At 38.0% G+C, this 26,295-nt stretch overlaps 1 protein-coding gene across 4 annotated transcripts in view; it reads right to left on the bottom strand.

Annotated features, from left to right (window-relative positions):
- LOC138751600 (juxtaposed with another zinc finger protein 1) overlaps window positions 1–26,295 on the bottom strand; it is a 228,436-nt gene that overhangs the window by 123,343 nt on the left and 78,798 nt on the right. For all 4 annotated transcript variants that reach the window (XM_069914115.1, XM_069914116.1, XM_069914118.1 and 1 more), the window contains one exon: window positions 24,093–24,165. In XM_069914115.1, coding sequence (XP_069770216.1) covers window positions 24,093–24,165 — 73 coding nt within the window. The remainder of the gene's footprint in view (window positions 1–24,092; window positions 24,166–26,295) is intronic.

Below are 26,295 nucleotides of genomic sequence, written 5' to 3'. Positions count from 1 at the left end.
AATGGGGAACAAGGAAATGACAGATGAATTGAATAAATTCTTCAGTTCCATCTTCCCTCAGGAAGATCCATATTCCAGGAATACTAGATGTTTTATTGACTAAACATGGAGGAGGAATTGATATCAGCCATGAAATTATATGTAAATTGACAACATTAAAAGTTGATAAGTCCTCAAGGCTCGAGAGTTTGCATCCCAAACTACTTCGGATGGTGGCCCTGGAGATAGTGGATGCATTAGTGATTACATTCCATCGATCTCTATACTCTGGATCAGTTCCTTTGGATTGGAGGTTTGCTAAAGTGACATTGTTTTATTTTTTAAAAAAGGAAGGAGAGAGAAAAATCAGGGAATCATAAACCAGTTAACCTGACTTCAGTGGTGGGGAAAATAATGAAGTAAATTATTGAAGATGTCAATGCGCTTTTACAGGATTACAAATCAGCATGGATTTATGAAAGGGAAATTATGCTCAACAAATCTTGAATTTTTTCAGGGTCTGACCAGCAGAGTGGACAATGTATCTGATAATATAGTGCATATGGGCTTTTAAAAGGCTTTTGCCAAGGACCCTACAAGAGGTGTAGAAAATTAGAGAATGTGGTGTAGAAGGTAATGTGATAGAAAACTGGTTGGTTGGGAGTCAGGAAGCAAGGAGTGGTAATTAATGTAAAAATAATGCTGGAGAAACTCAGCAAGTCAAACAGTATAGTTTATAGAGTAAAGATACATAAATAATGTTCCGGGCTTGAACCCTTCATCAAAGTATAGACCAAAAGACAAAAGATGATCATTGGATGGAGAAGACGCCTCTAGTGCACTCTCTCCCCTTTTCTCTCCTTCTTCTTTACCTCAGCTCTACATTCAGAGCCAACCCCTCATTCCCTATAAATTCTCACCCTTCGTCTCTCCTGGCCTTTTCTCCACATCTAATTATCACTTTTTGTCTGTTGGTCCGTACTCCTCTCCATGCTATTTCTTTTATTCAGGTGCTGCCTGCTTCTTCTCATACCTTAAAGAGGGGTTCAGGGCTGAAACGTCGATAATATATTTTTACCTCTTACGGATGTTGTGAGACTTGCTGAGTTACTCCTGTATTTCTATGTTTTTACTACAATCACAGCATCCAAAGACTTTCCTGTTTCATCCCCCTCTACAGTTTCTACCACTCTCTGGCTCTTCAAACAAGTTCCGACCGACACTCAGCAATTAATTTTCCCCCACTGATGCTCATTGACTCACTAAGTTTCTCCAGCCGATTGTTCTTTTTTAACCTATCATTCAACTTGCAACTCCCAAGTGATTGCGGATCAGGAATCTGAAGCTTATCACAATTTGCTGGAGGAAATCAGTGGGCCAAGCAGCGCCAGCTGGAAAAAAAGAATGATCAACACTGTGGGCTGGAACCTTTCATTGGGACTGAGTGGTGGAGAGATCTGGGTGGGAGGGTAGGACCGTGGCTAGCAGGGGTGACGGGTGGGGGGGAATTGGTGGACTAGGGATAAATGTAAGATGATGGACAGAAGCAAGTTAATTGGCAGATGCCAGATGGAGGGAGAGAAAAGCAGGAAAAGCAAAAGGAGTAAGGTAGAGGAAGATGAGAGGGTGGCAATAGTGATATAATTACTTATGCTAAATTACTTGCAACCTTTTGCAAATGAACACTTTCAAATTGTTTTGCATCTCAGAGATCTGCAAACTACCAGTTGAGATTAAATGCTTCTTATTTTTATATCCAAAATGGATACTCCATTTCCTGAATCTTTGTCCATTCTTTTAAAATGTCTGTGCTCCCTTCCTATGTCCTCTTCACAACTTATTTTCCTTTCAACATTTATGTAATCATTATGATCCTCGAGTAATTTTAAAAAAATCACTATTATTTTGATTTTTTTGTACTTGTCCAGATGTCCTCCACAATATCTGGACTATTCGGACTTGTACAATGAACACAGTATAAAATACTTATTTCACCAACTTCTCATTTCCCTTCATAATTTTCTTCTCTCAGCCTGAGGGACCCAAACACACACACAACACACACACACATTTCATTAAATTCTTCTTTTTAAGATATTTTCAGTTGCTTAAACTCTTAAGTTTTTGTTTTATTTTTCTTGCCAGTTTATTCCCATTTTTGATAATTACAATTGTATCTGGTCATCCTTCATTTTTAACATTTCCCTCACTCCTCTGGCTTCTTTTCCTCAGCAATCAAATCAGTATTTTATGACATTAAAAAATGCAGAAATTCCTAAAGTTAGAAAATGAAGTGTTCATTTGGTTTACTCATAAAAAGAGTGTTTTATTTATAACTACTACTGTATACTCGATAGGTTTATCTGTAAAACATTTTGACAGAATTTACAATTAATCATAATTGGTTGATGAACTATGTGACAAATTATCTCAAAGTAGTTCACTTTACTTATGTACTGTTGAAATGATTTATAACCACTTACAGCACAGAACAGGCCAGTTCGGCCCTACTAGTCCATGCCGTAGCAAATCCCCATCCTCCTAGTCCCACTGACCAGCACCCGGTCCATACCCCTCTAGTCCCCTCCTATCCATGTAACGATCCAGTCTTTCCTTAAATGTAACCAATGATCCCGCCTCAACCACGTCTGCCGGAAGCTCATTCCACATCCTCACCACCCTCTGCGTAAAGAAATTTCCCCTCATGTTCCCCTTATAATTTTCCCCCTTCAATCTTAAACCATGTCCTCTAGTTTGAATCTCCCCCTTTCTTAATTGAAAAAGCCTATCCACATTTACTCTGTCTGTCCATTTTAAAATCTTAAACACCTCTATCAAGTCCCCTCTCAATCTTCTATGCTCCAGAGAAAAAAGCCCCAGTCTGCACAACCTTTCCCTGTAACTCAGACCCTGAAATCCTGTCAACAAGTCAAGTTTATTGCCATCTGATTGTACAAGTACAACCAATGAAACAGCATTCTCAGGTCCTCAGTGCAAAGCATGCAGACGCACAACTAGATATAACCCAAATATAGATAGACAATACATTTACAAGACAAGTGTTTCATCTATACAAATTTAAAAAAAATTGTTTTATATACTTGAAAGTCTCAGAAGGTTAGTGAGCAGTTCTTTTGGTGGTTCAGCATTCTCACTGCCCCTGGTGTGACAGATTATATCGTGTTTGTATTGTATATAGACATGTTTTTGGGAGATAAATTGGGGCAGGATTTTTAGTGTAGGTCACATACAAACACTTTAAGAGAGATCTTATTTAAAATACTGGAGCTCTGCTAATGCTCGACATATTGGCGCCATCAAAAGCTTTGGAGAGTGCCGACTTCACTAATGGATTGTTGTTTACAAAAAGGCAACAGGCTGCCTGGAGTGGAACTTGCTGTTCTTGGAGGGTCATGTGGTTTTGCAAGCAGAGAGAGTAAAACAGGTTTTCTCTGAGAGAGAGAGAGAGAGAGAGAGAGAGAGAGAGAGAGAGAGAGAGAGGAGAGAGAGAGAGAGAGAGAAAGAGAGAGAGAGAGAGAGAGAGAGAGAGAGAGAGACAAAGGGAGAGAATTCAGTTCTGCAGTTTTACAGTCAACAGCAGCAGCTGGGACTGGAACAGGACAAGCTGACAAGCTTGTGGAAAACCCTATTTAGGCACCATGTTTGGGGCATTTGACTTCACAGGTGTTTGTGAGTACTCAGGTATGTTTAATTGCTTCATTGGGTAGTTATAAGAGACCAAGGTTTGCCCCTAAGCTTTTGATCACCTTTCGAGTCTGAACTACAGTCATTTTTTCCATGAAGACCAGAGTTGTACCAATGAAATTCAAAGAAGCCATTATGAGGCTGAATAGCAAGAACAAAACAATAAGAGACGTCGCCCAAACCTGAGAATTTCCAAAAATCAACAGTATGGAACATCATTAAGAAGAAAAAGTGTACCGGTGAGCTCAGTAATCGTAAAGGGACTGGTATTCCAAGGAAGACCGCTACTCCTGATGACAGAAGAATTCTCATTGTAATGAGGAAAAATCCCAAAATGAATGTCTTGCAGATCTGAAAAACTCTCCAGGAGCCAGGTGTGGATGCGTCAATGACTATTGTCCACAGAAGACTTCATGAACAGAAGTGCAGAGGCTGCATTGCAAGATGCAAACCATGGCAAAGGTGGTATACTTTGGATCTTGGGTAGTTCCTTTACATCTCCACACTTTGTTCTTGCCATCACTCTGATACAGGTTCATCTTGGTCTCATCTGTCCATCTTTTTCCAGAATTCTGCAGGCTTTTTTTTTAATACTTCTAGGCAAACTGTAATCTGCCCATCCTTTCTTTGGCTAACAAGTGGTTTGCATCCTGCAGCATAGCCTCTGTATTTCTTTTCTCAAAGTCATCTGCGGACAGTTCTCATTGAGACATCCACACCTGCCTTCTGAAGAGTGTTTCTGATCTGTCAGACAGGCGTTTAGGGATTTTTCTTCATTATGATGAGAATTCTTATGTCATCAGCAGTGGAGGTCTTCCTTGGAACATCAGTCCCTTTGTGATCACTGAACTCACCAATACATTCTTCCTTCTTAATGATGTTCCAAACTGTTGACTTTGGTCATCCTAAAGTTTGATTGATGTCTCCTACTGCTTTATTCTTGTGTTTCAGCCTCATAATGGATTCTTTGACTTTCATTGGTGCAACTGTGGTCTTCCATGAAATTTAAATCTAAATTTCATGCAGAAAAATCACAACTACAGACTCCAAAGATCATTAAAAGCTTATAAGTATGCCTAGCTCTCTTATAACTACATCAATGAAGCAATTGAACATTCCTGATGCTCACAAATATCAGTGAAGCTAAATGTCCCAAACTTCAAGATGCCCTGAAATGAGCGGACTATGTATAAAAAGAGCTGTAATTTCTACTTGGTTAAATCAAAATGTATACAAATAACCTTGATTAAAGTTTGGAACGTTCATTTTAATTACATGTGAATTGCTTTATTATAAATTTAAAACTGTGGAGCACAGAGGCAAATAAAGGAAAAAAAGTGTTTTTGCCCTAAACATTATGGAGAGCACTGTATTTAGTTCACAGGAGTGATAATATAAACCCTAGTGGCTATACCATTTTTTGCGACGAACTGATAATACTTAATATGACAATGTGTGCTAAAAAAATACTTCAAATTTTCAATGGAACAGACCCTCATTTAGTTTTTGGCTATGTGACTTAATAACACATGACTCAGTTTAATCAAAGCATATTGTGTGGAATGAAGCACTTTATCAGTTCCACTGAAATTAAGTTGGTCACAAATGCTCATAACATGGTGAAACTTAACTAAATAAATTGGTGCATTTACAATGTGATTTTTGCCCCAACTAATCAAATAATTATCGTTCTTTGAATAATAAAATGAGGATTTCAGGAGATTTTTATTGCCACTTTAATAAAATGTCACCATTGTAAGTTATCACTTTTGTTATATAGTTTTAATAAAAACTACTTTAACTACATTTTATAAAAGCAACAAATCAACTTAAGTAGCCTTGCAAAAAAAACTGATCAGTTGTGTTTTGATGAAGGTTTGTAGATGAACTATTAATAGTTAAGGTTCAAAGCAGCTTTGCTTTACCACAGTTACGAGTTGTGTGCAAACCTAATATGCCAATATGGAGTCTATACCGCATTACCTAATCAATAGGGATAAAAGACAAGTTAAAGATGAACTAACCATACCACAGGAAGTATCAACTACAGTAATGAGAGATAAAACAAAACTGAGTGGAACATCCAGGGGTCAATTATTTGTATCAGTGTAAACCCTCGTAGCTATATAAAAAATAAGCAATTTCATTTGTTTTCCTAAATCTAATTTAATTTAGAAATATAGCACAGCAATTAAGCCTTCTAAGTCAAGCCTAGGCTACCAGGAATGACCAAAGGAACAGTATAATCATACAAAGCCTTTTAAGTTGTAAAATTAATATTCCAAATACTTAGCAAAGATTAATATTTCAAACATTCAACTCTGATAGCAGTTAATATGCTTGGCTATCAGAACTATAGATATAAAATACACAATATAAAGAAGCCCAATGCTTGTTAAGCAAAACTATTGTTAAATTACATTTTTAATGGATTATATTTTCATAGAGTCTTACCTGTAGTTGTAAGAGCACAGAAGATTATTTGTTCCACTGAGTCTATGCCAGGCCCCAGTGGAACATTTGCGTTAGATCCATTCATCTGCTCTCTCTTTATCATCCTGCAAATTATTGTCTCAAGTGCCTATCTAATTTTATTTTGAAGGCACCATTTCTATTTCCAAAGTCATGATTACTCGACAATAAATAAAAATATATATCCTCCTGGTATTGTTGGCCTAAAACTATAGATCTGCAGGCTTGAACCAATCAATAATGTGAATACCTTCCCCTGATTAACCTATCTAAACCGGACAAGATCTGTACACCTCCTCTTAACCTTCAAGCAAAACAACTCCAACTTCTTCAGTTTATGCAGTAAATCTTTTCTGCACTCTCACTGAGACCTTCACACGCTGATTAAAGTGTAATAACTGGAACTATGCATAATAATCTAGTTGTGGGCTAACCGGGTTTTTTTTTGCCCTTATTGTATTCTTTGTATCAATTTATGAATCCCAGGATTCCCAATTCTCCCCCAAAGCACCTTGCCACATTAAAACTTTAATGCACATAAAATCCATTATTTTATTCCAAAACACTCTGGAATTATACAATTTAAGCTGGATTTTTTTAAAATTTAGTCTACCAAAGTCTATTATATTACACTTAAGAACACAAGAAATAAGAGCATTGACAGACCATATGGATCTTTGAGCCTGCCACAGCATCTTTCTCAGATCATTGCTGATCTTCCACCTCAGTGCCATTTTCCATCACTATATCCTTATCCCTTGATTTCATAAATGCCCAGGAATCTATTGATCTCTTTCTTGAATGAATTTAAGGCTGAGCTACCACAACCATCTAAGCTAGAGAATTACAGATTCATCATTGAATGAAGAAATTTCGCCCCATATCAGTCTTAAATAGCCTACTAATCCTGAGATTGTGAGTCTTGGTTCTGGAATTCTCAGGCAAACAAAGCGTCTTCTCTGCATTTAGCTTGTTGTAGGTTTCAATAAACCCCTTTTAACCTTCTATACTTAAAGAATACAATTCCATCTAATGATGTGGCAACCCTGCTACTTCAAGAATAAATCTGGTTAATCTACACTTCCACCAAGGCAAGCACTTGAAGGGAGTGTATAAAGATTAGAAATATACTCAATATCAGGTGCCGTCTCACCAAAGCTTTTTCATTTGCAGCAAGACTTCAAATCTTCACAAAGTCTGCAGCTGCATATTGGCCTTCACTGGTCACAAACATACCCAACTCCCTTTGAACACTACCCAATTGCTCACTATCAATCACTCTGTTTTTTTGTTATGTGCATCATATTGGATGACCTCATGTTATTTTCCCCTGCCATGTTCTCGTCCAGTTATTCTGCTTGCCTTAACCCCATATTTATATTTTCTTCCACACTTGTAATCCCAAATCATCCACAAACTTGGAAATATAACCCTAATCCTCTGCCAAATTGTTGATATCAGCCCAAACACCAACATCTGCTGTACATCACTAAGCATAATTTGACAAAATGAGAAGGATCTGCTTATTCTAATTCTTTGCTTTCAGTACAATATACAATTCTTAATTTGTATCACTAATTATTCCAAATTTCTTGCTAATCAATCTCCAGTTGGCATGACTAATCAATCTCCAGTTGGCATCTTATCGAAAGGATTCTGATAATCAATAATGATTCCCCTTTTATCTATTCTTATAGTCACATTTACAAATATCTTCAATAAGTTCACGCTATATTGACGCTAACCAACTAAATTATTCTGTCCAATGTATCCCTTTTAACATGAGCACTCAAGAGCACAAGGACAGCTTCTTCCCTGTTGCAATCAGATTGATGAATAATCAATGAAGCCTTACCTTGCATGCACTATTTTATTATAGTAATGTTGTAAATGGTTATAATATGAATGTGTGCACTAAGATGCTGCCTCAAAACAACAAATTTCATGGCAATAAATTTGATTCTGATCCATTATATATCACTGCATTTTCCCTACACTGTCACACTAACAGATTGATTGTTGCCTTTTCCTCTTTTCCATAATTTCTTAAACCCAGAACCTTGTAAAATGATATATTAAAATGTGTCATTCTGGAGTCTATTCACTTCTAATCTGGGTCATGAGAAAATTTGGAAGTTTTAACCTAAACCCCTGTCAAACTCTTTAATTATATCAGTAAAGCAGTAGTCGCCATCAGAACCAACCCCTTGGGATAACCATTGTCTGCCATCTTCCCATCTGAAATCAACCATTTATCACTATTTTCTGCCTTTTGCCTTAAAGTCAATTTCCTATCTTGGCTGTTACTGACCTTTCAATTCTAGAAGTCATTACTTTGCTAATCAGTCCTTTGTGCAGGCCTTTTTATTAAGCACCTTCTGAAAATTCACATAAGCAAAATCAATCATATTTCCTTTATGCAACTTCATTTTTTTTTGCAATAATTAACTACTTCAGTAAGGTAAAACTGTGCCTCCCTGGGAACAGTCTACTGAAAACTCAACATCAGCACTTAAAAAATATTATTTGGGCTTGGTCTTAATGATGTAGAATTTTCACAGAACTTTCTAAAATTACATCAACTCAGATGCAAGTCATGGAATCATCCTCTTCAACTCCATTTACCCCAGATTATTTCACCTTCCTCATTGTTACTTTATTCTCTTCTAATTGATGTTCTTGCCTCCACCAATAATCACACATTGATCTACTAACCCTCAATTCAAGTTTCTCGTCATAATTCCTCTTTGCTGACTGGGCCATTTCCCCTCAATCTCACACAGTGATTGGATTACGAGGTTGGATTAACCATAAAACACCACAATCTTTCACGTTCTTTCTTAACATAAAATGTTTAGATTTAATTCATTGATGCCAATAAGTCAATAGCATCAATAAATTAGCCAAATTTACAATCACAGTAAGGACATACATTTCAATCTCCTAAATGCTGCTCTTGGAGAGATGTTCAACTTTACCTTTGCTAACCCCTTCCTCCATCCCTACCACTCCCCAACTTCAATATATTCTGCCAGATCTCTGAAGGCCACTGTTTGGCTTGGTGTCTTCCCCTCTGACCCACTCACCCCCAATTGTATCCAGTTGGCTAGAGTTGGGATGGGATGGAGTAACAGGAAAGGCCTGGAATTTTACAGACATAGATCTAATAAAGGAGAATGAAGGATGAAGCATCAAATTACTTGGCAATTGCGGGGGGTATGGGGTTGCTGGTCATAAAAAGGTTGTGCAAGATCCAGATTTCTACTATTTTATTCACTTGAACAACTAGAGGAGTTTTCAAATGAACCGGCATGGACTCAAACGGCTGATATGGCTTATTTTCGCGCTGTAAACACAGCATATTTTTTAAAAATGTGTATTCATGTACATGACAATAAATGAACATTTAAACATTAATCTAAAAATGAACAATACAATAAGCTCTGGACAGATCTACTCAGCTGAGGTTATCATAAATGTTGGCATTAGTGTTACCTGTATTTTACACAAATAAATAAAATCCACATTAACAAATAGTGGCTGAGAAAAACAAGCATCAAATCAAGTACAGCAACAACAGAAATTATTAAATCATTTTTTTCCCTTAAATAAGTTTTAGATGTCATTTATTCATTTACATGCAACTATTACCAATAGTAGATTCTTTTTAAAAAGTTTTAATAAATACTTCTCCAAAATCAGTACATCAGACAATAAGTGTGAAAGTTAAGACTCTAACACAGCCTCTTTATCCTCATTATCACCTGTTGGTTCTAAATCTCCTTTTAACAGTGGGAGAATCTTGACTGGTTGATGGAATTTAATAGAATATGGAGATCAAAAAATACAATTAAAGTCTCATACTTCAAGATCTTTTTATTATCATGCAATAGTACATAAATTGTAGTATTACACAAATTTGCCACCTGCCTGCTATAAGCCAAACCAAGAGTCACAATTAGTGTTGCCCGCTGCCCCTTACAGAAAGAGAAGCAAAAAGAGAGACTCTTCAGTCACCGAATGTCCATGGATTCGCCTCCAGCATTTCTGCAGCCTCTGCAACTGCCCAGACTCTTGTTCAACATTGGCAGCCCAAGCTCCAGATCTAAACCTCTTATACAATCAGGAAGGCTTCTGTGCCTGAGGCTCTTCGGGAGCCCTTCTTGCCTCGGACACCCTCTCAAATCCCTCCTCCGAAACCTGGCTCCCATGAGCCCGTCTCCAGCAACCTACAGGCCATGTGGGTTGCCCGCAGCCTGTCTTGGTTCCTCAGCCTCCGAGCCCTTCGCTGATCAACCGCTGTGGTCATAGTCAGGGTAGAGCCATCTCCTCCATTTCTCCTTCTCAACGGGAAGTGTTCTCCACCTTTCTTGTGCCCTGTGCAAGTCCCCTGCTCCTTGAAGTCTGCAAACCCATGTGGCCATGGCCAAACAGAGACCCCATTAGTTGCAAGTTTTAAGTTTAAAAAACACTGTCGGCTCCTCTAACAGGCTGTCTAACGCCTGCTACAGAGCTGCCAACATTAGAACCGGGCAGTTGAACCCTTCAGACCAGCGATGCGCCTAGGCTCTCCAGGAACCACACCAACCGTAGTGCTGCTGTGATAGCAGCTTGGCAGCACGATCATTTGAGAATGCATTGAGAAAAATCAAATAAATAAAAATGCTTTTGCCATAATTGTATAATGAACAATTGAAAATCATGATGTAAAATGTAGTTTTTAAAAAATTGATGTTTAATTACACAATCCAATAATAATGCTTCAATAAAGCTTCTGAATTATAACTATAGAAAGAAGTATTTCAACCTCCTTCATTGAAAACTCCTACAGCACGCAAACCAATTTTTTTCTTGAAAACTGCTACCTCTGCAATTATTTTCAAACCACAACTTTTAAAAGAATTTTCTCTGATTGAAGGACTTGAAAGCGAAAAATTGGAAAGGTCTATGACTTTTAAATATCGGACTAAGCAACTATTTAATTGGATACTTTACATAAATAAAAGCAAAATGTGTATGCTTTTCCGTTAATACTGGGTGGTGCACAGACATTAGAGTTATGTTGACTTCCTGCTCTACTGCCTTAGAACAAATCTCGATTAAATGCAGACCCTTCTATTCACCATGAGAGTTCTCGTCAGTGATTCTCACCAGAGTTTATATCCCTCCCGATGCCGATTACAAACAGGAACTTGAGAAGCTGAATGATGTGGTCAGTAAACAAGAGATGGTCCAGCCCGATGCACTACAAATCTTAGTCAGCGACTTTATCAGGCCTGTGTCAAGGAAACCCTTCCTAACTACCACCAGCATGTAACCAGCTGTATCAGAGGTCCCAGCACACTTGATCACATCTACACCAAGATAAGGAAGGCCTACCGTTCTTTCCCGAGAATACACTTTGGCAAGTCTGATCATCTGGCTGAGCTCCTTCTGCCTTCATACAGTCAGAGCCTGAAAAGAGGTGCTCTGGAAATCAGGACAGCTAGAAGATGTTCATAGGAGAGTGAAGAACAGTTATAGGACTTCCTCAGGCAGATTAGGTGGAGTTCACTTTTTCTCCAATCACGAGCACCTTTCTAAAGCATGCTTATCTTTGCAATACAAACAGCTTTCCTGAACAGTCAGATCTTACTTTTCTTTTGTTTTCTTGTTTGTATCTGACACAGCAGTAACCAAAGTACTTCCCTTTTGTTTCTTTTGAAACAATGACTTAGACTTCTTTACATCTTTAGGAACTACTGAAGTATCCTTAATATTTCCATATACGGGTACAGCATTAACATGCACATGCCATTACAAAAATTGTACGGCATCTTCAAAAGTGGGGTCCCTTCTGGGAACGGGGGGGGGGGGAAGAGGAGCGACAGGCGAAAAGTGCCGGAAAAAGAAGAGTGCCAGGGGGAGGGGTGGCCACGCTGGGGGGAGGGGGAGCACGGAGCACGTAAGGGTGGGAAGCCGGTGGGAGGGGGGGGGGGGGGGGAAACGACACACAGCCAAAAGAGAGGGGGCAGCCAGAGAGGAGGCAGCCAGAGAGGAGTGGGGGGAGCCAGAGAGGAGGGAGGAGAGCCAGCGAGGAGGGGAGGGGAGCCAGAGAGAGGGAGGGGAGCCAGAGAGAGGGGGGGGGGAGCCAGAGAGAGGGGGGGGAGCCAGAGAGAGGAGGGGAGAGCCAAAGAGGAGGGTGGAGAGCCAAAGAGGAGGGGGGAAGAGCCAAAGAGGAGGGGGGAAGAGTCAAAGAGGAGGGGGAAAGAGTCAAAGAGGAGGGGGGAGAGCCAAAGAGGAGGGGGGAGAGCCAAAGAGGAGGGGGGGAGCCAAAGAAAGAATGTCAACTGAGAAAGAGGGGTGAGGAAGGGAGTGAGCAGCTGCAGAGGTTGAAATGACAAGGAGACAAGAGATGGTGAGGTGTACAGTAGTGTCACTTTAGAATGCAAATGCCAGAACCAAAAGCAAAACTGCTGGAGGCCAGGCAGAAGCTACAGAAGGAAATGAACAGTCAATGTTTTGGATTGAACCCTTGTTTCTGGACTGAGAAAAGCTTCCCATCATGGAAGCTGCCTGACCTGCTGAGTTCCTCCAGCAGATTTTCATTTTTGTTCATGGTGAGGTGCAATGTTGAGGTAAGGAAAGGTTCTGAGTAAATGAGAGGTGGGAAGAGTGAGGATGCTGAAGAGTGTTGGTGAAGATGTTCAGAAGGGGACAGGAATATGGATTAGAGAAAGAGAAGTTAAGAACTAGATGGTCAACTCTATTATAATGGTCCAACCTATCATGTAATCTATTCACGTTGCTCCAGCACCTAACAATCATACTTTGGAGATAGGATTCACACTCTAGGGAAATGTGTGGCTTCTTCACTCACCAGTGGGAAAACATCATGGTTTTCCTCACAGCAGCATGCAAAACTCTTGTGAAAAGGGCCTGTGGTGAATGTCTGCCAAGCTGCCTGTCTCCCCTCTGGCAAACCTTGCTGTACGGTTTATCTGAGCCTGGAACCATGCTGCTGAAGAGCCATGTTCAGGCGCGTAAAACAGACCCCCTAGTCCAACCAGTTCAACATTGGCTGTGCATTATCTCTACTGTTAAGGACACTCCCCTTGATATAACTGTATATCCATCTATTGTCTTTCATTAATGTACCATGAGTTTCTGCTAATAAAAGCCATGATTATTGTTTGACAACATCATCTTTGTCTACTTCATCAACTGGCACTTCAGGGCCAAACCCAACTTGACTACATTGACTGACTGAGTTAGATTGTGTTCTCCACTCATGCAGAAATTTGGTGCCTTGAAGTACAACCTGTAATTAAATATCAACTGACCCACTGTAGAAGCTGCCAAGGAGGCACCATCCAACCCCTTCCCTGGACTAGCATTTTCTTCAGCTCTTTTTTTTTCATCCACTATAATGTGTTAATGATGTGAATTTCTCAAATGTTATTAAATCTTCTATTGGGAGGTTTACTCAGTGGACTGCCATTGGTATTCAACCCCACACCCACCCCATCAACCCAATAACTTTTTTCTTTCCTCACTGCAGTGCTGTTAAAAAATGTTGGGAAATGAAAATGCTTTGAATTTTTTTCTGTCTCTTTCATCAATAGCAAGTTTGTGTTTCAATTTAAAGGAACCTTAATTCAGAAATTGGAAAAAATGGGTCCTTGATTATGAAAGGATCAATGTAAAAAATTAAATATTTTTCATTAACAGGAATATTATTTTCTTGAGAGTTTTTTTTTAAATGAACACCACACCTTGGTGCTAACTTCAAAATCAAAACCTGATCAAAAACAAGCTACCGTGAATGCTGGAAATCCAAAATAAAATGAAAATTTGCTGGAACTACTCAAGAGATCAGGCAGGATCTGCAGTCCAAATGTGACAGTATATAGATATGTTTTTGGGAGATAAATTAGGACAGGTTTTTTAGTGTAGGTCACATACTAACACTTTAAAACAGATTTTATTTACAATACTAGAGCTCAGCTAATGCTAGACATGTCGGCCTGAGAGCCTTTGCAAAAGCTTTGGAGAGTGCCAAGGAGAGTTCGCTAATGGATTGTTGTTTACAAAAAGCAACAGATTTAAGAACTTGTCGGAGCCACAGATTGTCTGGAGTGGAACTTGCTATTCCAGGAGGGTCATGTGGTTTCACAAGCAGAGAGAGTCAAACAGGTTTTTTGAGAGAGAAAGAGTGAGAGAGAGAGATCAGTTCTGCAGTGTTACAGTCAGCAGCAGCAGCTTGGACTGGATCAGGACAAGCTGGCAAGCTTGTGGAAAAACCCCATTTGGAAGATGGGTTATGAGTGCTTAGTTCAGCCTGTTCAAACCCCTTGTGGTTCATGAAAGAAGAGAGAACTGGCTGTCTAACGTTTCACTTGAAATAAGAGAAACAAAATGGAACTCTGTAGTGACCTGAAAGAAAGAGGTTATCGTCTGGAGAACCCTGAGGGGGCAAGTTTCTTTGGCAAGACACTGAAGTGGCTGATTAAAAAGAAATGAGTTGTGGGTGTCCAGCATACAACAAATCACTCTCTGAAAACTGACAAGAACCTTCCTGAGCGGTAACAATTTACCTTTCAAGCATCAAAGCCTGGTGAACTTTATAAATGTTAAATTCTGTGCACTGTATAAGAATTGCCTGCAACCAGTGAACTTGGAGGAATGAGGTGAGATTGGACTGTGAATCAAAGAACTTTTCTGAATTTACACAAACATGCACTTAGAATTAGAAGGGGGTTAAGTTAGGTTACTTAAGTCAATAGTGATAAGTTAAGAGTGTGATTCTGTTTTCATGTTTAAAGGTAATTAAGAGCAACTTTTGTTTAAGTAACCATTTGTCTTGGTGAATATCTATTGGGTTTTGGGGTCCTCTGGGCTCGTAACACAGTGACACTTCACCAGAACCATTCATTTCAACAATATTCCTGAAAACAAGAACATCTAATATTTATTTAATTAAGTCTTTCCTACGTTACATTTATCTTTTGATTGACTTTGGACAAAATGAATACAGAAAATAATTTTATTATACAAAGGCCAAAAGGCAAAACAAAAAAAAACCTTACATTTTATTTGACATATTAACTGATGAGAAAAATCACATCATTGGAGAATGTTCATATCTGGTACACTGACAAATCATTAAACTGGATTAAAATGTATGTTAATCAGCAAAGAATTCAAGGAGAGATGGAGAACATTTTAGAAAAGCAAAATATAATGTTCTGGAATGAATGCTTGAACATATAGTGTGCACATATATTGTATTTTGCTTGATTTTGAGTTAAAGAGCAGTGTGTGGGATGAATTACTTTTTCTGAACAGTATGTTAAGCAAATAGGCTCCTACCACTGTACGATTCTTTGAAATATTATTCCAGATAAAATACTACAGACCAAGAAGTAGTTAGGAGGCCAATTTTCAAGCTTCCACTATTGCAACACTGTAATTTGTTCCTCGGATGGTTGGGCACTGTAATATACTTAATTCAACTGTGATAGTTAACTTGCCAAAGACAATCATGGATCCAAAGCCACAATTTTATATTTCTTTTGAGGCACTGGTATTGCTGGCAAGGTCAGCATTTATTGTCCACTCCTACGATTAAACTCAACAGGATACAGACTGCCTGAACTATATGTACAGTCCTATAAATTTCCTGTTACAACTCCTTTAACAGAAAAAGATATTTAATTCTGTAAACTTTTCCATCAATCATACACTAATATGTGGCACAAACCTAACAGTGAAAGCATTCTGTACATTTGATGTTGAATAAATCCCTATCATGAATTTATGAAAGGATAAAACTGCTGAAAATTATTCCAGACTGCAAACAATGTAACAGCTGTTAGTCTTTTACAAACTTTACATCTGTTGCACACTATAAAGCAAATGTTGTAACACAGTAACCCATTGCTACACCACAGGTACCAGAAACCATACTTAGACCTGTGTGCTACCGAAGCAATACGCTTAGTTCATGTCTGAGACAGAAAAGAGGTTGAATTAAATGGTTGGATTACATAAGATTTGATTGTGTCATCTTGGATAGCTGTGTGATTTTGCTTTTGTTTTTAATACATACAGATGATGCAAGCTTGAGATATCACAAAACACATTTAAAACTAAGCTGAACAGTTTTTAATTTCAAATTTAGGTGATTCGTGACTTAGGAGAACCAGACAGGGAAGTGGAGTTAAAGCCAATGTCAGATCAACTACAGTATGCGGGTTCAAATGGCTTTCACTGCTCATATTTCTTATATTATAAAAGAAATACGATTTTAAAATATCCCAACACTGAAAATAAGGGGTGTGAAACAGTGAGGATTAGGAACAAGCTTCCCAAAGACTCCTTCCCAGTGGGATAGACAGAAATGTCCGATGGACAAGGATTAGAAAATTCAATGTATTTATAGCTATTGTATCTCTTGAGCATGACATTAGTCAAATGAGAGTAAGGTGGGCACGGTGGATTTGTACAAAGGTGAAACTTAAGGTGACCTTTATTTGTTTTCTCTCAATTAAAAACAATGCTTCGGTACTGTTTCTTTGGATTAGTATTTGAAATTCTCTACTGAAGCTGACAGCATTATGTGTAATGGAAGAGAAGATGCAAGGGTGGCATGGGAAATTCAGTGGTAAAACATTTTTCAATGATTTGCTATGATAAAGTAAGGCAGCTGGCAGGATTGATGACTATTGCTTTTCCTTGGCATCCTGCAGTTCTTCCTGCCTCGGCAATTCCACATTCTATTCCCTGCCGCAACCCCCAACCCCCCCCCCCCATTCCAGATGGCTCCGGGGATTTCAAAAGCTAAAAAGCATGCAGAGCAAATATATTTTGATTTAATGTATATCTCACACAAGATTTCTGGCCAAAGCAGATGTTAGAGCGCAAAGCCTGGATTTATAAAAGGACAATGATACACTCTCCAGAAATGTCAACATTTTGCTGATTTTGTGATCAGTTACTAAATTAACTTTTCCTTTTTTAGGAAACCAAAGTCAACTGTTGTGGCATCATGTCAATTCATTATTATTGCTTTGTGCTATCACCAAAAACAAATATCAGAATAGTTTGTAAATATTATCATACCCAAGTTACTGAACATTGCAGCACAGAAACAGGCCCCTTCAGCCCTTCTAGTCTGTGCTTAACCATTTTTTTTATTTCCTAGTCCCACTGACGTGCATCCAGTCATAATCCTCCATACCTCTCCCATCCATATACTTGTTCAGATTCTTTTTAAAAGTTAAAACTTCTGAACAGTATGTTAAGCAAATAGACTCCTACCACTGTACGATTCTTTGAAATATTATTCCAGATAAAATACTACAGACCAAGAAGTAGTTAGGAGGCCTCAGCTCATTCCACACTCCCACCACTCTCTGTGTGAAGAAGTTTCCCCTCATGTTCTCCCTAAATGTTTTCCCTTTAACTCTTAACCCATGTCATCTGGTTGGTATCTCATCTACCCTCAATGGAAAAAGCCTATCTACATTTACTCTGTCTATCCCTCTCATAGTTTTAAATACCTCCATCAAATCTCCCTCATTCTTCTACGCTTCAAGGAATAATCTATTTAATCTTTCCCTGTAACGCAGTTCCTGAAGTCCAAGCAACGTCCTAGTAAATCTCTGCATTCTTTCTATCTTATTGATAACTTTCCTGTAGTTAGGTGACCACATCGGCACACAATACTCCAAATTTGGTCTCACCAATGTCTTGTTCAACTTTACCATAACATCCCAATTCCTATACTCAATACTTTGATTTATGAAGGCCAGGATGTCAAAAGATCTCTTTACAACCCTATCCACCTGCGATGCCCCTTTCAGGTAATTATGAAACTGTATTCCCAGGACACTCTTCGGTGCCCCGTACTGTACATACCACGTACTGTACGTCCTTTCTTGGTTTGTTCTTTCAAAATGCAACACCTCACACTTAGCTGCACTAGATTCCATCTGCCATTTTTCAGCCCATTTTTCCAGCTGGTCCAGATCCCTCTGCAGGCTTTGAAAATCTTCTTCACTGTCACAATGTATCCAATCTTAGTGTCATCTGCAAACTTGTTGATCCAATTTACCACATTATCATCCAGATCACTGATATCAATGACAGACAACAATGGTCCCAGCACTGATCCCTGAGGCACACCATGAGCCATAGGTCTCCAGTCTGAGAAGCTATCATTCACCACTACTGTCCAGCTTTCCTCATCCAGCCATTGCCAAATCCAGTTCACTACTTCAGCATGAATATCTAGCGTCTGAACCTTTCTGACTAACCTTCCATGTAGGATCTTGTCAAAGGCTTTACTAAAGTCCATGTAGACAACATCTACAGCCTTCCCTCGTCAACTTTTCAAGTAACCTCCTTGAAAAATTCCATACAAGATTGGTTAAACATAACTTACCATGCACAAAGCACGTTATCTATCCCTAATCAGTTTCTGCCTATCTAAATACTTGCATATCTGATCTCTTAGAACCCCTCCCAATAATTTACCAACTACTGATGTTAGGCTCACCGACATATAATTTTTCGGGTTACTTTTGGAGCCCTTTTTAAACAATGGAACAACGGGAGCTACACTTTAATCTTCCCTCACCACCCATGGCCAAGGACGTCTTAATTATCTCTGCCAGAGACCCTGCAATTTTTACACCAGTCTCCATCAAGGTCTAGGGGAATATCTTGTCCGACCCTGGGGATTTATCAACTTTTATTTGCTTTAATTCAGCAAGCAATTTCACTTCTTTAATCTGTATAGGTTTCATAACCTCCCTGCTTGTTTTCCTTTCTTCCCACGACTCTCCGCCCATTTCCACAGTGAATTCTGATGGAAAAAAAACATTTATGATCTCCCTCATCTCTTCTGACTCCATACAAAGCTGACCACTCTGATCTTCAAAGGGACCAATTTTTTCCTTACTATCCTTTTGAAACCCTTAGGATTTTCCATCACATTGTTGGCCAAAGCAACCTCATGTTTTTTTTTAGTTTCCTGATTTCTTTCTTGAGGTTTTTCTTGCATTTTTTTTTATATGCCTCAAGTACTCATTTGCTCCATGTTGCCTACACCTGCTATGCACCTTTCTCTTCTTCTGAACCCCATCCCAAATATCCCTTGAAAACCAAGGTTCCCTATGCCTGTTAACCTTGCCTTTAATCTTGACAGGAACATACAAACTCTGTACTCTCAAAATTTCACCTTGTACATCCTTGCCAGAAAACAACTTATCTCAATTCATGCATCCTTTCTCATTTCCTCAAAATTAGCCTTTTTCCAATTTAGAATCTCAACCCGAGGCCCAGACTTATCCTTCTCCATAATTAATTTGAAACACTGGATCAAAAATGTTCCCCTTTGCATTCTTCTGTCATCTGTCCTATCTCGTTTCCCAATAGGAGATCCAGTATTGCATTCTCTCAAGTTGGTACCTCTATAAATTGATTTAGAAAACTTTCCTGAATACATTGACAAACTTCAAGCCATCCAGCCCTTTTACAGTAATGGGGGTCCCAGTCAATATGTGGAAAATGTAAAAAGCCCTACTATCACAACCTGAAGCTTCCTGCAGTTCCCTGCTATCTCTCTAGAGATCTGCCCCTCCAATTCTTGTTGACTATTGAGGGTCTATAATACAACCCCATGAATGTATTCAAACCTTTCCCATTTGTCAGTTCCACCTCAGTAGAGGCTATATTTAGCTTAATTTTTCTAAATTATTCTCTTTGAATTTACAGTGAGCAATGGCATTAGAACACACAGCTGTGCAGTTTCTTGGCTTATTTTGTTATACTTCCAAACATCCAATACAACATACTAGGCTCTCCTTGTGTTTTCAGGATTACAAAACTTAGACACATCATTCAGATAAAGTGCTCTCCCCTCCTAATTCTCTTCACTTACTGGTAGCTTTGCTCTCCTTGCACAATGATACCACCCCATCCAAGGAGTTTCCCCACTAACTAATCATTGCCCCTTGATTTTCTATTTCTCAGCGTCTACCCAGAAACCTTCATTTTAACCTCTGACTTGGGAAACAATGTTAAAACTTATTAATAACTTGGTAAAAATAAAGAACGTTGCTAAGCGCGATATATTCTTTGTTTGATGTTGTGTCTGTCAAAAGTTAAAGTCTCCGAAGTGTTGCTCATAAAAAAATACAATCGGTTGTCTCATTTTTTTATTTATTTTGGCAGGAATTCAGTGTTACAGTAGTAAGGAAATGTGATTTTTAATTTTAATCAGGAGAAATCTAGTTTAGAAAAATAACCAGAATTATGCAACTTTGTTATAAAAATTAGGTAAAAGAAATTTGGCATTAAAAATTAAGGATTTTCTTTTTCTGTTGGTCCGATCTACAACTCAATTCTAGGGTGTGAAAACACCTGCATATAAGAAAAAAAACATCTGTATTTGTGGCTGCCTTACAGATATCAGCACTGAGGAACTATATCAGATTCTTGTGATGTGACCATTTTAATTTTTTACATAAATGAAAATGCAGAAACATTGAACATTGCCAAATGTGTAATGGCACACAAGCAGAAAACCTTACAGAACATAAATATTCCATTACACTTTGCAAAACATATGTCATAATTATGGCAACTCATGCACCCCGGAAATTATAGTGAACCCATGTTATTTAATAATGACCAATTGTTTCACAGAAAACTTTTCTGATGCAGTGTAAAATGGCTCCCTCGTGTGGCCACTGTATTTATTTTAATCACAGGTTGAGAACTGCACACAGAAAATTGAGGAAGATGGGTACTTGAACCTCTCATTGTGAAAAATTGTAGTTGCCATTTAACAGATCAAAACAAGATTCAATCACAGTGAGAAAATTAAATGAGAATATCAATTAAAAATATCAAGTGTCCTTAGTATTTGGCCTTGCATTTGATATGTGGAATTTGTAAATTTAACAGAAAAATACAATTTCTATGTGTGTAACATTGCAGCATGTCACGTGTGGAAGTAGCAACTTCTAATTTGCTTTAAGACAGAACTGAGGAAGGCTGAGAGAATGTTCTGTGCTACTTTGACCAACACAAATGTGAAGAAACGCTGACTTTCAGCAAGCCTGGGTCCTCTTCAAGATGAAGATATTCAGATGAAGAACCAGTAGGCAGGATGGCCTTTAAAAAGGAACAAAACTGGATATGAAGCACCCTCCTTCCTATTGGGCTGGACCTTACTGAAGCAGTTCTACTCTCTGGAGGCACCCATCTGCACCAGGAGAGGAGGCCCCATCACACTGCTCCGTCTCAGACTTTTGACAGAAGGCACAGATGCAGCTGGAGATTTGCCTCTGCCAAAAACTGCTCCTGATTTTTGAAATTTAGAGATAATGAAATGCTATTAAAATTGATGCAAATCATTTAAATGAGAAATACAAATCAATGGAAACAAAATTAAGTGCCTGGAGAAAAAAAATAAAATCATTATATTAATTTAAATATTACCACATTTTTTTCCTTCCTAATTTCCTTCCAGATTCTTCCAAGTCCATCAGCCTGGAATCTTTACTGAAATGACTGAGGTCCAGACTACTGCATCAGCAAGATTGAGCTATATTGCTGGACTTTACAGTTTGTCACTGAACCCCATGGGCACATGCAGGATCAAAAAATCAGGTGATCCAGCTTGTGGAGCTGCAATAGACCCAGATCTTACTGCTGTTGCAATGGTTTAACACCTGCAGTTCCATCCCATCAGCCACCAGGCTTCCAAATGGAGTCATCTTCTCACAACCAAACCATGTTTATGTAGATCTATATTCCTACCCTACATGTTAAAAGGATATGGTAGCTACTCTTGATTAAAAGATGAGAAAGATTTCTGATTTCCTTCTTCCATGGCCAACTAGCATTATAGACGAATTTATTCGGCTATATGACGCATGATATGAATAGCTCCCATGCAACTATGGATCAGAAAAGTCAAAAATAAACTGGCAGACCATTTAGTACACAGGTTGATATTCTTTCCCATCAAACTCCCCTGTGAATTTCACCAATAACCGAAAGATACAGAAGAGCAAATGGAAAGAAATAATAGTTCATATTGCCAACAATTAACAATAAAATATGAATTAACTTTACCTATCCAAACAAAAAAAAATCAAATAACATCAGAAATTCAACTCCTTAGGCCACACAATGCAAAACAAAATTGAATGAATTTTAGGATAATATTAGTTTTTTTTTTACTTATTTAAATAATTACATCAAAATGTTTTTGAATGATATTAATAACAACTAAACAGTTAAACTGCATTTACTGGTCTGCTGGCCAGCTGATCAGTGGAAACCTGGGCAGTGCAGAGCTCTCTCAGTGTTGGTGAACGACTCTGCCCCAGAATGGCTTTGATAGACAGCATTGGCTGTCCCTAAGCTGTCCCAAGGGTTGACAATCTGAATCGTCAGTTGGATAATGTAATTACATGTGAGTGTTTAAATCAGCCTTGTCATTTGTTGGCTATATTACTGATGAGGATAAAATTGCAAAAATTATAAATGTCATAAAGTGGAAATTCAACTATTTCCATAACCCCATGTTTTCTATTAACTAACTAACTGTTTGTCTGTGACCCACTGAACACTGGTTTGATTTTTTTCCCCCCATCTATCATCACTTCGTTATGGGCCCAAAGAAGCAGTCAGCATTTTTGTTTAAATTACAGTAATTACCAATGGTAACTTCGATCTTCTCAAAACTGGAATGGAACTAAATAAGATCGCAACTAGTTTTCTCAAAAAAATGTTGATAAGTTACATGGATTAAAATATTCACTATTACTGGTACTATAGGATTAATGCCAGTTAATTTTCTCAATTTTTTTCACAAGCTTCATTCAAAAGAAGACAAGAAAGCATGCAAAACATCATGGGAGTTTTGTGATTATACAAATACACTGTAATCATGAATGCTGACACGTTTATAACGTTGATAAAAAATAATTTCTTTTGGAAAAGAATATTGTAGTAATAAGAATGCATGATACAGTTATAAAATGGCAATTACAGAAACAGAGTCCAGGACTATTTTTGATGCCATTGCATCTGTGTTCCAGTATGGGGAGCAATAGCAATTGCTTTGCTACTTCACTGCTCAGGGGCCCTATCTTCTAATAATCCTATCCATTACTTGTTTGGCAATCCTAAAAAATGTTTGGACTAATTAAAGATTATCTTTCAATTAACATTCACTTACAGAATTTTCTCATTTGGGCTGCTGGTTCAATTTTCTACAAACTGGAAGTTTGAAATTTTAAATAAAAGTTGCAGATTTTTAAATGCAAAAATAAAATGAAAAGACATTCTTCTACATAAACCAAAAATATTTTTTACTTGACACATCACCACATTAAAGAATTAGATTTAAAGTAAATCCCATTTGTGAAATTGACATGTCTGAGATATTGAATCAGCCTTCCATCACCCTGTAACTGACTACCCACATTTCCTTCAGCCAACTCCCATCACCAGCAAACAATAAATCTCGAATTTATTAGATCCAGGTTCTTTTATATCTGCCTTATTTGCAGCACACATACTGGAGCAACAATTTTCCTTGCACCAGTGACATGCCTAGAGGTATAGGTAAGACTGCCAGCAGGTTCTAAGACCTTCCCAAACAAGCATTGTGGGGTAACGATTAATTATCTACTTGGTGAGTTGCTATTGAACCATGTTTACGCTACCATGAACTTTCTACTCTTGTGCAAACAACAACAAAAAAATGACCAAATATGGAAAAGCTGGTAAATGTAGCAGCCACCTTTAATATTTTAAAAGCAGTTCACATCCATAGTGCTTAAAATAATTGCTTCACAAAAATGTGTACTTCCTCTTGTAAAGAATGTTCCAAGGTACATGGTGGTGTTTTTGCAAAATAGTAATCTTACCTGTTAACATAACTAAGAGCTACATAGGTCGGCTGTTGTAGTTCCTGTTTCTCTAACACCCGTGGATCAGTATCTACAAAAAAAAAAGAGAGTACAGACATTTATAATATTATAATTTTAAAATGGCACGTTTGGGTGGCAAATGATATACAGGTATTGACATAACTGAGCATTCAAATATTGTAAATTTCATATCAATTGTACATAACTTAGTAGATAATAATGAAGTTTAACTTCAAGAAAATTTAATACATATCCTTCCAGATTTCATTGAATTTTCAAATTTATTACTATTTTCCATTTCAAAAATAACATCTTTATTGACAATTTGCTCATGGAAGTATTACAATTTCATGTAAGGTCTTGGAAATGAGCCAAAAATGTATAATCCAAAGTTAGGAATAATTTTCTAGTTTTTTTTAACCTGTTCAATGCGTGAATCACTATTTGCAAATAATAATAAATTAAATATCTGAAACAATTAAATGCAAAAATAAGTTAGGAATAATTTTCTGGTTTTTTTTTACCTGTTCAATGTGTGAATCACTATTTGCAAATAATAATAAATTAAATATCTGGAACAAGTAAATGCAAAAATGCGAAATGAGAAGATCATGACCCAGATTTAACCAATGGACCATGTGCATTGCAGCTGCATTTTGGACTGAAACCAGGAAATTCCTGGAGCTGCTACTTTTTCAGACTACCATCTCATTTGAAGTACATTGAAAAACTCCCTCTGTGTTCAGTAATTAATGGTAGCATCGTAGGGAGTGTCAAGAGAAATTTTTGGCTCATTTCCAAGACTGCATGAAATTATATTTGCAGATTTCTGTACCCCCCCCCCCAACCATTCACATCCCATTTTCTCTTTAATGTACCATTGTTTTTCTCCTCTCGACAATATGCATCTGAAAGCAGTAGAGATATGCCTTCAAACCTCCCAATTCAAGGGATAAGCAGATCAACATCAGGCAAATATCCCCTGCATCAAGGCTCTTAACATATCCAGGCAATTGCACATTGGACTTTGAACTTCATCACATCTGCTTAACAAGGAATAGAGAAAACAAATCAAGCTCTCAACACCGCTTTAATAGTGGGTAGCATTCTCATACATTGGTTGGCCCACCTGGCCCATCACAAATCAAAAGAGAATGAGCATCTATGATTAACCTTAGAATCTCTATGTTCAGAGCAAGCAGAAGTCCAGAAAAAATGTGGCCATTGAGCAACCAACTGCAGATCACACAATGGCCTCATTGGCCATATCATTATCAATAGCACTGGAGTGGAAAAGGAAACCCTATAGACCCAGTTTTCTCAACGTACATTTTAACAATTTATTTTTATTTCCTCATTGCAGGAACATTCATTCATCAACTGCTGTTGCTTTTAATTTCACATTAAAAAATACAAACTAAAATATAAAATCGAGTGATTACTAGAAAAACTATGTAAAGAGCAGAGCTCATTACAAGGTCTGACCAAACACATGCCATGAGGACAAAAATGGCATGGCAGCAAAGAATACAATAGAAATACAATAGCTGCAACCTTCAGGCTAGTGCCACAACATCAATGCAGCCAAGATGAAAATGAACTGTGGACAAAATTGTTTGTGCAATGTCAAAACACGCACATGCATTTCTTGAAATACAAAATGAATATATTGCAGAAAAATATTGGATTAAATTTTAATGTCCAAAGTGAACAGGGTCAAATAGAGCTGCACAAACCGAATGGAGTGATTGAGCGAGTGAAGGTAACTCAAGGGTAGCAATAGACTGCAAATTTTCAGATTCAGATTTATTGTCAGAGTACATCCATGACATCATACATAACCTTGAAATTCCTTTTTTTTCTGTAAGCGCGGCAGATTTACCATTAATTGGTAGTGCAAAAATAAACTGTACACAGCACAAAACATGTGAACAAACAAAGAACTGTAAACAGATAACGAATGTAAACAAACTGTGCAATACAGAGAACAAAAAGAAAATCAATAAAGTGCACAAGTAAGAGTCCTTAAATGAGTCTCTGGTTGAGTTTGTCATTGAGGAGTCTGATGGTGGAGGGGTAGCAGCTATTCCTGAACCAGGTGCGAGTCTTGTAGCACTTGTACCTCTTTCCTGATGGCAGCAGGGAGAAGAGCGTGTGCTGGGTGGTGAGGGTCTTTGATAATTGCTGCTGCACTCCGACG

This window comes from Narcine bancroftii, chromosome 1 (assembly GCF_036971445.1).
Source record: "Narcine bancroftii isolate sNarBan1 chromosome 1, sNarBan1.hap1, whole genome shotgun sequence".
Taxonomy (NCBI): domain Eukaryota; kingdom Metazoa; phylum Chordata; class Chondrichthyes; order Torpediniformes; family Narcinidae; genus Narcine; species Narcine bancroftii.
This window is presented reverse-complemented; position numbering and strand designations above follow the sequence as displayed.